General features: G+C 40.4%; 2 protein-coding genes across 2 annotated transcripts in view; one reads left to right on the top strand and one right to left on the bottom strand.

The window, feature by feature from the left end:
* Positions 1-52: 52 nt before the first annotated feature.
* Positions 53-10,924, bottom strand: tmco6 (transmembrane and coiled-coil domains 6). Its single transcript, XM_058396217.1, has 13 exons — positions 9,111-10,924; positions 8,899-9,014; positions 6,845-6,954; positions 5,840-6,023; positions 5,646-5,750; positions 5,446-5,537; positions 4,800-4,916; positions 2,974-3,088; positions 2,671-2,857; positions 2,407-2,501; positions 1,952-2,119; positions 1,278-1,403; positions 53-196 (listed from the first exon to the last, which is right to left on the bottom strand). The coding sequence occupies exons 1-12, from the start codon at positions 9,199-9,201 to the stop codon at positions 1,281-1,283; spliced, it is 1,503 nt and encodes a 500-aa protein (XP_058252200.1). The 5' UTR covers positions 9,202-10,924; the 3' UTR covers positions 53-196; positions 1,278-1,280.
* Positions 10,925-11,233: 309 nt separating this feature from the next.
* Positions 11,234-12,796, top strand: part of LOC131357317 (serine/threonine-protein phosphatase 2A 55 kDa regulatory subunit B beta isoform) — a 51,621-nt gene continuing 50,058 nt past the window's right edge. Inside the window, exons 1-2 of the mRNA XM_058396219.1 lie at positions 11,234-11,382; positions 11,474-11,551. Coding sequence (XP_058252202.1) covers positions 11,376-11,382; positions 11,474-11,551 — 85 coding nt within the window. The 5' untranslated portion in view covers positions 11,234-11,375. The remainder of the gene's footprint in view (positions 11,383-11,473; positions 11,552-12,796) is intronic.

Raw genomic sequence — 12,796 nt, forward strand, 5'->3', positions numbered from 1 at the left:
ACCGCAATTTAAATTTCAGACACTGCGTACGCACAAACGTATAAACCTTTATTTACAAAATGTTTCGGAAATATACACATTAGTGACATCATATAAGATTTAATACAATAATACAACATGTGAAAAATTATTGGCTTTCTTTAAAAATTCTAAGGAGTGCAGGTCCTGTTTGGATGTCCTTACAGTCACGAGGGACCTATAAAATAAATTCATAAAACATGTAATATTGACAACTGCTTCGGTATAACACATAAGGACTGAGCCAACACTGAATTAAAGTAATTTTATCCATTGGTACAACATTGTAAAGTGGGTCAGCATACACTGTATTGCCAAAAGTTTTGGGACACCCCTCCAAATCATTGAATTCTTTTGTTTGTTTGTTTGTTTTTTCATGGGTTGGGCTTGACCCTTTAGTTCCAGTAAAGGGAACTCTTAATGCTTCAGCATACCAAGATATTTTGGACAATTTCATGCTCCCAACTTTGTCTGAACAGTTTAGGGGATGTTCCTATTCCAACATGACTGTGCACCAGTGCACAAAGTAAGGTCCATAAAGACATGTATGAGCGAGTTTGGTGTGGAGGAAGTCCTCACCTCAACCTGATAGAACACCTTTGGGATGAATTAGAGCGGAGACTGCGAGCCAGGCCTTCTCATCTAACATCAGTGCCTGGCAAATGTGCTTCTATAGGAATGGTGAAAAATTCCCATAAACACACTCCTAAACCTTGTGGAAAGCCTTCCCAGAAGAGTTGAAGCTGTTATAGCTGCAAAACTCCATATTACATTCATGTGCATGTAAAGGCAGATGTCCCAGTTTTGGTCTGGCTCGCAGTCTCCGCTCTAATTCATCCCAAAGGTGTTCTATAGGGTTGAGGTCAGGACTCTGTGAAGTTCCTCCACACCAAACTCACTCATCCGTGTCTTTATGGACCTTGCTTTGTGCACTGGAGCGCAGTCATGTTGAAACAGGAAGGGGTCATCCCCAAACTGTTCCCATAATCTTGGGAGCATGAAATTGTCCAAAATGTCTTGGTATACTGAAGCACTAATAGTTCCTTTCACTGGAACTAAGGGGCCAAGCCCAATCCCTGAAAAACAATTACGGAATTCAATAATTTGTAGGGGTGTCCCAAAACTTTTGGCAATATAGTGTATGAACCAATATCTGTTTGCCATCTGGTTTAACAAATGATTCAGTAAAGCAAAACTGTAGTTCTGGACAAAAGACAATACTATCAGACCTCATCACACTACTAAATGGCTGTACTAACCATTTAGTGTGCATGAAGGTAGTAGTCTAAGATGTACGATGCTCTAAGACGTTGCTCTTCTTCATTGTTATATTGAATTGCTTCCAGCAGAGGAACGCCATCCAGTCTGATAAACTCTTCAGCTACCTGCATTAAAAAAATAATATATAGCACCATGAAACTGGCTTATGGAGATGAGACGGTTATCAAAACAAAGCAAGCAAATGTAGAACAATACAATGAGAGGAATAAAGCACAGCAGACAAGCACAACAGTTTTTGGTCCAAAGCAAGGCTTTAGGGGCAATGCAACTTTCTCTGAAATCTAGTCAAGAACAAAACATCGCCGTGGGACTAGACTTTTAATCCTATTACCGCCTGACCAATCCTGTCCTTATCCGTTCCCAACAATTATATTTTGTTTGACCCAGTCGTGATTTCTTTTTCTAATGAACTTAGCCGGTTCTATTTTGACAGCAACTTTTTTGTTGAATCCCATGGGATCCCAATCCCTATTTGGACCAAGTGTGAAAAATCCAAGTGTGAAAACATCTTTTGCTGTGCAAGATTGAAACATGTATCTATAATATACGATCAGGAGCAAATGATGCGAGCTATATTTTGCTGTTTATGTTTGTTGTTGTGGAGAGCAAAAATACCTTCAGTTCATTTTACTTGTGTGTGTGTGTGTCTCACCTGTGGACTATTAGCTATGAGCAAATGTAGCACCTCAAGGCTCAGTGTTACTATGTCTGGATCAGCCATTTTGAGTGTGGCACAAAGGACAGAGAGCAGACCCGCTTCCTTCAGCTGAATACAGTATCCTGGACCATTGTAGGCAACATTACCCAGAATTCTTAGCACCTGATCACAGAGGAGAAGACGGTGGTCAAGAGACAGATGGTCCTTATTTGAACTCAGCAGAATGTTATGTTTTGATATGTTATGAATTTCTGAAAGGGGGGAAATAACTTAATATGAATTCACAAATAAAGATCTGACAAAATAATGTCACTCAATATAAATGACATGAGCAGTGATTAGACATTCAAGTGCATGAGAATGGTTACATTCCATTATGTTACAAGTCTGTATACAGAGTGTGTGCATCTCTCTCTTTTTCTCTGTGTGTATCTCTCTCTCTCTCTCACCATGGTATTGATTCCATTTGAAAAGGGTAAAAGCTGGAGAAGAGCTGGTACAATCTTCAAGAACAGTACAGCTGAACAAAACACAGGCGAACCAGCTGCAAACAAAAAGTGGGCACAGAATGATATTGCTAATGCAATACTTGTTGAATATTTACAATGAAATCAGAACTAACTTTAAACTATAATAAAGATCATATTTTTATTGTCTCATGATTCATTCCCTGTGGCGACCTCCATCATCATGGTATTTGTTGTTGGTATTACCTGTGAGGTTGTTGAGGACCCACAGGCTCTCCCTGCTCAGAGCACAGTGGGAGGTTAGGTAAGTCTGGCTGAACACACACAGAGCAGCTAAGAGACGGACATCCTCTACTCCCGCTGAGCATCCTGCAGCCTCACACACCCCGCTGGCCAACATATTACCCAGGCAGCGCAGCAAGGGCCAGATCAGCTGCAAAGATAGACTTGATAAAATGAAGCGTTTTCATACTTAGGTGTTTACAAATGAGAAAGTGATTTAGACATTTAGAAATTGCATTACTGCTTAGAGGTTTTGCATAAACTCACCAATTCCATGCCATCATTAATCCTTCCTTCAGCAACAGCCCCCCCTAGTGTAATCAGCAGGTTACTGCACTGTGAGAGAAGTCCTTCAGATATCAAGGTGGAGGCATCAGCAGTACTGCAAAAATACATGGATAACATGAATCACAAACACACTTAGAGTGTCTGAAATAATGAAGGAATACAAGCTGAAGAGATTCACTGTTAAGCCCTGTGGAAACGGTGGCATGGTCAAGCACTGGTTAGTGAGTGGAGAGCAGAGTCAAAGGAAGAAAGTAGTAAGGATCACACAACTGCGCTAATTTATATTAATGACTGTTCTGAGTGAGCTGAGGGGGAGAGAGAGAGAGAGAGAGACCTGAGTACACTTAGCCATGTGTGTGTAGTTACGCTACAGTATCGGTGTGAAAAGCAAAAGTAAAATATAAAGCACATTTTGAGTTTCCCAAGCCTGTCTCCAGCTTTACTTAAACCTCCAAACATGCTACAAGCCCAAAGAAAAAAACACAGTCTAATATCAACCATTGTACTTAAATTTCAGAAACAGCAAGACCATTATAATAATACACCGATCAGCCATAACATTATGAGCACTGAAAGCTGAAGTGAATAAGACATCTCATCATGGCACCTGTTAGTGGCTGGGATATATTAGCCAGCTAGTGAACATTTTTGTGTTAGAAGCATGAAAAATGGACGAGAGTAAGGATTTGTGCGAGTTTGACAAGGGCCAAATTGTGATGGCTAGACCACTGGATCAGAGCATCTCCAAAACTGCAGCTGTTGTGGGGTGTTCCCGGTCTGCAGTGGTCAGTAGCTATCAAAAGTGGTCCATGGAAGGAACAGTGGTGAACCGGTGACAGGGTCATGGGCAGCCAAGGTCGATCCAATCCAACAGACAAGCTACTGTTGCTCAAATTGCTGAAGAAGTTAATGCTGGTTCTGATAGAAAGGTGTCAGAATACACAGTGCATGAAGGGTCAGGGCTGTTTTGACAGCAAAAAGGGGGACCAACACAGTATTAGGCAGGTGGTCATAATGTTATGCCTGGTCAGTGTAAATGATCATTATAATAGTAAATCATCTGGCAATTTCTGAAAGTTAAGTACAATGGTACTTAATTAGTAATAGTAGCAGTGTTGTAGGAAATAAAACATGAAAATAAGTTTACAACCAGCAGTAATGTCATAATTTATATATTTAAAATGTAAACAGAGATTGTTGTTAAATGTACACTATCAGTCAAAAGTTTGGACACACCTTCTAATTCCATGGTCTTTCCTGATGTTTATTTCTTTCTACATTGTAAAACAATGCTGAAGGGGGTGAAATACACAATAATGTCGTTTGAACAGTTGATATTGAGATATGTCTGCTACTGATGCTCTGTAAAGCCTTCATAACAGCTCTAATCTGAGGTGCTGTTAATTGGTGATTTCTGAGGCTGGTAACTCTAAATGAACTTCTCTGTAAGTTTTGGTCTTGCTTTACTGGGATGGTCTTCATGTGAGCCAGTTTCATCATGGTGCTTGATGGGTTTTGCAAATGCACTTGACAATACTGTTCTTGCAAGAACTATTCCAGAACACCTGACCTTCGTGTCTTAAAATAACAACTGACTGTTTTTTGTTGTCATTACATATGGATTACTTAAGTCCATGTGTGTTATTTCATAGTTTTGAAATCTCCAGTATTGTTCTAGAATGTAGAAAATAAATCCCTAAACAAAAAACATTGAATTAAAAGGTGTGTCCAAACTTTTGACTGGTGGTGTATATTGTGAGAAACATGCTTATGGATTAATTTTTTTTTTTTTATAAAGTCCATACCGTGATACAATGTAATGTAAACACCAGGCACATTCGATGGCAGCTCCCATACCAAACTCTGGATCTGGAGTCAGAAGCGAAATCAAATGAGGGACCAAACCAGAGGTCAGGACCATCCTGAAAAACAAATTATTATTATTATTATTATTATTATTAAATAAATCAAAGTCATCCTAAACTTCATGAACAAATATCTTCAGAAAGATAAACATCTAAGAAATGAGGAAATCGTCAGTTATTGTTTATTGCACAAGGATTTGGCTGAAGATATTAAAAACTTTTAGTAAGGCTTAAACATATGACATAAAAGTGTTATTACATCATAATATATAAGAGCCAATCATGTTCCAATATGCAAATAATGTTGCTTAGCTTCTGTTATTTACAGGGTAATGTTTCTGAAGGGTATATGTAGTTTTAAGTAGTAGGAGAAGCATTGGCATGCTTCTCTACCTCTTTACAGTTATGGAACAAACAAACACAGAAAATATGCATGATCCTGGGTTTTGGGTGAAATATAAACCATGATTTCACTTACAAGACATAAAAAATAATATACACTTAACTATGAGCTATCTGCACAGGAATTTGTTTATATTTAGCTTAACTAAATTTGCTTATATCTGGTTTCATTTTTATAACTCACGGGATAACTCTGTCTCCAGCATCTTTATCCTGAAGCAGCTGTGACAATGTAAAGCCCGCTGCCTCCATCACCGCCAGGTTACATCTCTGATTCTGAGGATGATGTTGAACTTTAAGGAAGCATACAAAACATGGCCTTTCTAAAAGAGCTCAAAAAAGAGAAAGTGTTGTATAGCTGAACAGGTTCTCATTCAAAGTTACCTGGACGCAGTTAGCCAGAGCAGGCACAATCCCCTGGACCAGCAGCTTCTCTTTTACTACAGCACCCTCTGGCCAAAGATTCCCTAATGTGTACAGGCAAAGCTCCTGTGCAGGCACGTGAAATACACACAGAAAACTAAAGAATGTATACATCATATAAAAGTAAAAAAATTGTGAGAATGACTTTCACTAACTGTGAGTTTGGCACTCGGGCTGGAGAGATATGTGAGAAGATATGGGGTTGCAGATAAGCATGATTGCCCCACACCAGGGTGAGGAGAGTTGGAGAGCTCATTGAGACACCGCACTGCCTCCAGCTGTCTCTGAGCATTGTATCCGCTGAGCTGCCCAACCAGCACATACATGCTGTTCTCCAGCCTAGAGAGAGAGTGAGTGAGTGAGTGAGTGAGTGAGAGAGAGAGAGAGAGAGAGAGAGAGAGAGAGTGAGTGAGTGAGTGAATTTTCACAAATATCAGGAGGAAACATCTGCATAAAAGGTATGCTCTTATGCTTTAGTGAAATTGCTATGCTATGTTGTTTAAATTAGAAAACATAATGTTGCTTACTGATTTTAGAAGGACTTAATTTTATAAAGTATAAATAAATAGAAGATGATGACGGCTTTAAAACATGACAAATAAATGAGAGAGTACCTCTGAAAATGTATGCACTGTGTTCTATATATAATAAGTTCACTTCTGATGCTGGGACAGAGACTGATGTGATATTAAATATGACAACTCACTTCCTACTGTAAACTTCAGGAAGTAGAGTAGGTTAGAAATACAGAAGTAGAGGTGGTGGGGGGGTGTCTTTCAGTGGAATTGAAAAATCAGTATATTTAGATGCAACCAGTCAATCCATTAGTAATCTAGTTGAGAGATCAATGGGATTGAATAGCCTTCATTTACACACTGCAAGTAATCCGGATGAGCTTGATCTGCTGGTACTAAATAAATAATAGTCCAGATTTGAACATGTGAAGGGTTTTTTAACACACTGTTTTTTTGTCACCATATTTGTGCCTGTTCTCATCAATGCACCAGAACAGAGGGCTTTTTGACCATCCTTATAGCACTATACTGTACTGTTCGGTCAATTCCACTCATGGACTTGAATCTTACTCTGCTCACCAATTACATACAACATCATTTCTTTGCATCAGAGTCAAATTATACAAGTAAGACAATTAAGCCTACTTAGTGAAGACGGGGTGAGTTTGAGGGTCTCTTAGTGCCTTCCTCAGCATTGCCAGATGAGCAGCTTTCTCCTGTCCACCATGCTGCACATTGTGCAACATCTCCCGAATCTGCATGCACACACACACACACACACTTCATTAGCTTTCAGCACACCACAACATATCAAAGCACATCAACCAATATACTTTACACTGAGAAAACAAATAGTTGAATTCATCATTTTAAGAAAAAAATCACCTTGTGCTTGAATATATTCATACACTGATCAGCCATAACATTAAAACCACCTGTGTAATATTGTTTCAGTCCGTCTTATACCACCAAACCAGCTCTGACCCGCTGAGGCATGGCCTTCACAAGACCTCTGAAGGTGTGCTGTGGTATCTGGTACTAAGACGTCAGCTGCAGACTCCTTTAACTACAGATAGCTAGGGCCTCTAAAGATCGAACTTGTTTGTCCAGCACATTCCACAGATCAATCTGCTTGAGATCTGGAGGATTTGGAGGCTAACCTCAAATTCTCTTTCATGTTCCTCTAACCATTCCTAAACATTGTTGCAGTGTAGCACCGTGCATTATCCTGCTAAAAAAAGCCACTGCCATTAGGAAATACAGGTACTAAGAAGGGGTTTACGTGGTCTGTACCAGTATTTAGGAAGCTGGAACGTGTCAGAGTAACATCCATGTGAATGCCAGGACATTACCCAGAGCATGACATTGCTTACACCTGCTTGCCTTCTTCCCAAAGTACATTCTGGTGCCATGTGTTCCCTAGGTAAGTGATACAAACTCACCTAGCCTTCTACATGAAATAGAAAATGTGATTCCTCAGGCCAGGCCACCTTCTTCCACTGTTCCATGGTCCAGTTCTGAGTACTCATGGGCCCAGTGTAGGTGCTTTCAGTGGTGGACAGAGGTCAGCAACTAATATTTAGTATTTAATATTTATTTAGGTCACGACCATGTGACCTATATCAAGTGGAAAAGTTGAAATGCAGCACATATTAAATATGTTAGGTCACATTAGGGGCATATTGGGTCACAAATCTTAACAAACCTCAAATGTGGCTGAACATCTAGATCACTGAAACAGTTTTTCCCATAGTACACTTGTAATTTCATTAACTGAAGTGTAAGTGCTTCATTTGGATCATATACTGAATACCTGATTCACTGACTTACACTATATTGCCAAGGGTTTGGAACCCCCCTTTCAAATCATTCAGGTGTTGTGTTTCAGGTGTTAGGCTTGGCCTCTTAGTTCCAGTGAAAGGGACCCTTAATGCTTCAGCATACCAAGACATTTTGGACAACTTCATGCTCCTAACTTTGTGGGAAGAGTTTGGGGATGTTCCCTTCCTGTTCCAACATGACTGTACACCAGTGCACAAAGCAAGGTCCATAAAGACATGGATGAGGAACACCTTTGGGATGAATTAGAGCAGAGACTCTGAGCCATTCCAAAACTGGGACATCTGCCTTTACATGCACATGAATGTAATATGGAGTTGGCCCACCCTTTGTAACTATAACAGCTTCTGGGAAGACTTTCCACAAGGTTTAGGAGTGGCTTTATGGGGAATTTTTGACCATTCCTCTAGAAGCACATTTGTGAGGTCAGACACTGATGTTGGATGAGAAGGCCTGTCTTGCAGTCTCCGTTCTAATTAATCTCAAAGGTGATCTATCAGGTTGAGGTCAGGACTCTGTGCAGGACAGTCAAGTTCCTCCACACCAAACTCTCTCATCCATGTCTTTATGGACCTTGCTTTGTGCCCTAGTGTGCAGTCATGTTGGAACACAAAGGGGTCATCCCCAAACTGTTCCCACAAAATTGGGAGCATGAAATTGTCCAAAATGTCTTGGTATATGAAGCATTAATAGTTCCTTTCACTGGAACTGAGAGGCCAATACCAACCTCTGAAAAACAACACCTGAATTCAGTGTTTGGGAGGGGTGTCCCAAAACTTTTGGTGATATAGTGCATAAGGTGCTTTGGATAAATGTGACAATAAAGCGAATAAATATAAATGAAATGTGAATGCAGTAACCTGGTCTTGAGAAAGAGGAGTGGAGTTTATTTCCATCAGGTCTTTCTCCTGTTCCTCTTCATTTAACAGCAGCCTCTTACTGACCAGCTGTCTGTCTCTCCTGGCCTGTCTCAGGACTTCAGAGAGTATGAGGAGGAAAAATCACAAGCACATCAAGTATCTCTCATTAACATACACAGATAACCCAAACCATCACAATGCCCAGAACACACCTTTTTCATGTTCTCTTCTCTTCTGCTTGAACTCCTCCAAATCTTTTACAGAGACACTTGATCTGTGTCGCACTGCTTTCAGACGCCACATTATTCACACAGGCTGTTATCCTTCTAAATCCAGCTAAACTGCGTGACTTAAAAAGTCTTTTAGACGCAAATTTTGTTATTTAGTCCTGCTTTTGCACTTTGCAGAGCAGGAGACATGCTGACGGGATGCAATAAACTGCTGCAACAGGAAATAACGTATGCGATTTCAAAATTAAAGTCCAAAACCCAACGTTAATATGTTTAAAGCAACTGCACTGTTCATTTCGGAAAATTTGCAAATATGGAAAAATATGAAGCGTTTATATAAAGTTCTAGGAAGTTATCCAGTTCACTTAATCCAGATCCCATGCCCGTGTGTGTAGAGCTGAGAAAGGTCATCACTAATTATTTAAAAGTCACGAATCATTTTTAAACATTCTGAATAGGCTACTTTCATTTACACCGATCAGCCATAACATTAGGACCACCTGCCTAATATTGTGTTGGTCCCCCTTTTGCTGCCAAAACAGCCCTGACCCGTCATGCACTGTGTATTCTGACACCTTTCTATCAGAACCAGCATTAACTTCTTCAGCAATTTGAGCAACAGTAGCTCGTCTGTTGGATCGGATCACACGGGCCAGCCTTCACTCCCCATGTGCATCAGTGAGCCTTGGCCGCCCATGACCCTGTCGCCGGTTCACCACTGTTCCTTCCTTGGACCACTTTTGATAGATACTGACCACTGCAGACCGGGAACACCCCACAAGAGCTGCAGTTCTGGAGATGCTCTGATCCAGTGGTCTAGCCATCACAGTTTGGCCCTTGTCAAACTCTCTCAAATCCTTACACTTGCCCATTTTTCCTGCTTCTAACACATCAACTTTGAGGACAAAATGTTCACTTGCTGCCTAATATATCCCACCCACTAACAGGTGCCACGATGTGGAGATAATCAGTGTTATTCAATTCACCTGGCAGTGCTCATAATGTTATGGCTGATTGGTGTATATTCTTACCTCCCTACTTTCCTGTAGCAAAAAAAAGAATAAAAATCATTTAAATCAAAAAGACTGCTACATTTTTCCACTCTAACAGGTGTAAAATCTCACATTTTTACTGTTACTGTTACTCATCCGCCTCAACGTTTAAGGTATTGACCATTGACTTTCTGTCAGCTCAAAACCAGCCCTGTGATTATACTCTCACCTCTCTCACCAGCAAGGTGTGTCTCCCTGCAGACCTGCTGCTTCCTGTTTTTCTGTGTAAACTCTACAAAAATGTTGTACAAAAAATCCCAGGAGATCATCTATTGCTAAAATACTTAAACCAGCTTGTGTGGCACCAATTTTTTTTTTTTTTTGCCAGCGTTAAAGTCACTGTGATCATGTTATTTCCCTATTCTGATATTTAAGAGTGAACCTGGAGCATTTCACCCGTATCTGCATGATTTTTCAGTCACAATGTGCAGTCAGGATCAGCAGACTTAAAAACTGCATGAAGGAGAATGGGGTGCATGTGTTCCTGTAAAGATGGAGTGTATATAAGTTATGGCATTGAGTTGAAATGATTACTGAGTCGAGGTAACAGGTGCAAGTCACCTCTAACACATAGGCCACATTTTGTGGCAATGTCCCATTTGTGGGCAGAAGAAGAGCCACTCCGTCCTCGCCTCTGTGTGTGTGTGTGTGTGTGCCCATTTGTGGACAGCAGCAGAGCCACTCCCTCCTCGCCTCTGTGTGTGTGTGTGTGTGTGTGTGTGTGTTTGAAAATCGTCACAATTAGTTTAATGAATACCATCATTGTTGATGTGATATTTTGAAACATTTTTTTTTCTCAACAAGTGATTGGAGAAGCATTACTATGAAACTTAAGCAACCTGAAAAAAGTGCATTAATAATAAAGATTAAGAGCTAAAAGAAAAGTTTAGTTATTAGCGCGAGCGGATCAGTCGAAACCAAGCAGCTTCCTGATTCAGAAGCAGAAATAATTTCCGCCTCTTCGGCACGCGCAGGGGATCACACAGCCTTTTACTTACAGGAAACTTCACGAGGAAGACACCTTGATCGAAACCTCTGTGCATGGTGTTTAACGGCGAATGCAAATATCTCTGACGTGGTAGAGCAGCTCTGTGGGGGACAGAATAACATCTCAATCATTCCTCATGTCCTCCATCATTTTCTTGAGCGTTGGAGTAGAGTAAACAGTAAGCGGCTGAAAGGCGAACAGAAAACCATGCTCGGTAAGACACATTCAGATGTGCATGTAATGTAATGTTTACGGAATTCCTGCTGGTACTGATTAGGGTTTCTCCCCTGCTCTGAATAATCCAGGACGCGGAGGCAGTGCGGAGGAGAGATGCTGGTGCTTTGCACAAGTGAAGGGTCCGACTGAAGTGAACGCATCTGAAGGTAAGGAGAGACTCTGATCTCTTTAACTCTCTGTATCTCTCAACTCCTTTAACAATGCATGTAGAGGACTGTGTATAGAAAGCCCTTGGTTTTCAACTAAAACTTACAGTGAAACTATACTAAATAAATGTCTTCTACCTGTTTTTTTTTCTCTATTAATCACATATTTTACTTTCCTGTGCATCGACTACACTCCCTTTTTGCACAAAGCTGGATATTTGGCATGATGAAATGAAACCTGCTTCAAAACTAGTTTCAATTCATTCAAGATGTCTCATTTCAAACATTATTTTCTGACACAGCGCAGCTAAATCAGTGAGATTTGCAAGCAACATCCATTGCATCCAGAACACAAGAGGTTAACATAATAATAATAATAATAATAATAATAATAATAATAATAATTTAAAAAGTTTATTTTACACCAATCAGGCATAACATTATGACCACCTGCCAAATATTAAGTTGATCCCCCTTTTGCTGCCTTGACCCGTCATGCACTGTGTATTCTGACACCTTTCTATCAGAACCAGCATTAACTTCTTCAGCGATTTGAGCAAAAGTAGTTCGTCTGTTGGAGCGGATCACACGGGTCAGTCTTCACTCCCCATTGCATCATTGAGCCTTGGCCGCCCATGACCCTGTCGCCGGTTCACCACTGTTCCTTCCTTGGGACACTTTTAATAGATACTGACCACTGCAGACCGGGAACACCCCACAAGAGCTGCAGTTTTGGAGATGCTCTGATCCAGTCGTCTAACCATGCCAACTCGCTCAAATCCTTACGCTTGCCCATTTTTCCTGCTTCATCAAGTTTGAGGACAAAATGTTCACTTGCTGCCTAATATATATTAACAGGTGCCATGATGAGGAGATCATCAGTATTATTCACTTCACCTGTCACTGTTCATAATGTTATGCCTGATCGGTGTATTATTATAATGATCTGGCCATTTCTGAAATTAGCATTAGTATTTGCACCGAAGAAGATAGCACACAGGGGGTATGGTGGTTTTATGGTTAATATTTTTGGTGGGTTTTTTGTTGTATGTTCTTCTTGTGCTTTGGAGGTTTCCTCTGGGTATTACGGTTTCCTCCCTCAACAGACAACCCACCTGATGCATGCTCAATTATGACCATATAAGTGTATACAACTCTGTAGTATACACTTGTATACAGACTCAATAAACTATTCAAAAATGATTGACTCTATCAATACCTTTAGCTGCTAATCATTACGATCCA

Source organism: Hemibagrus wyckioides, linkage group LG08, assembly GCF_019097595.1.
Source record: "Hemibagrus wyckioides isolate EC202008001 linkage group LG08, SWU_Hwy_1.0, whole genome shotgun sequence".
Lineage (NCBI taxonomy): Eukaryota > Metazoa > Chordata > Actinopteri > Siluriformes > Bagridae > Hemibagrus > Hemibagrus wyckioides.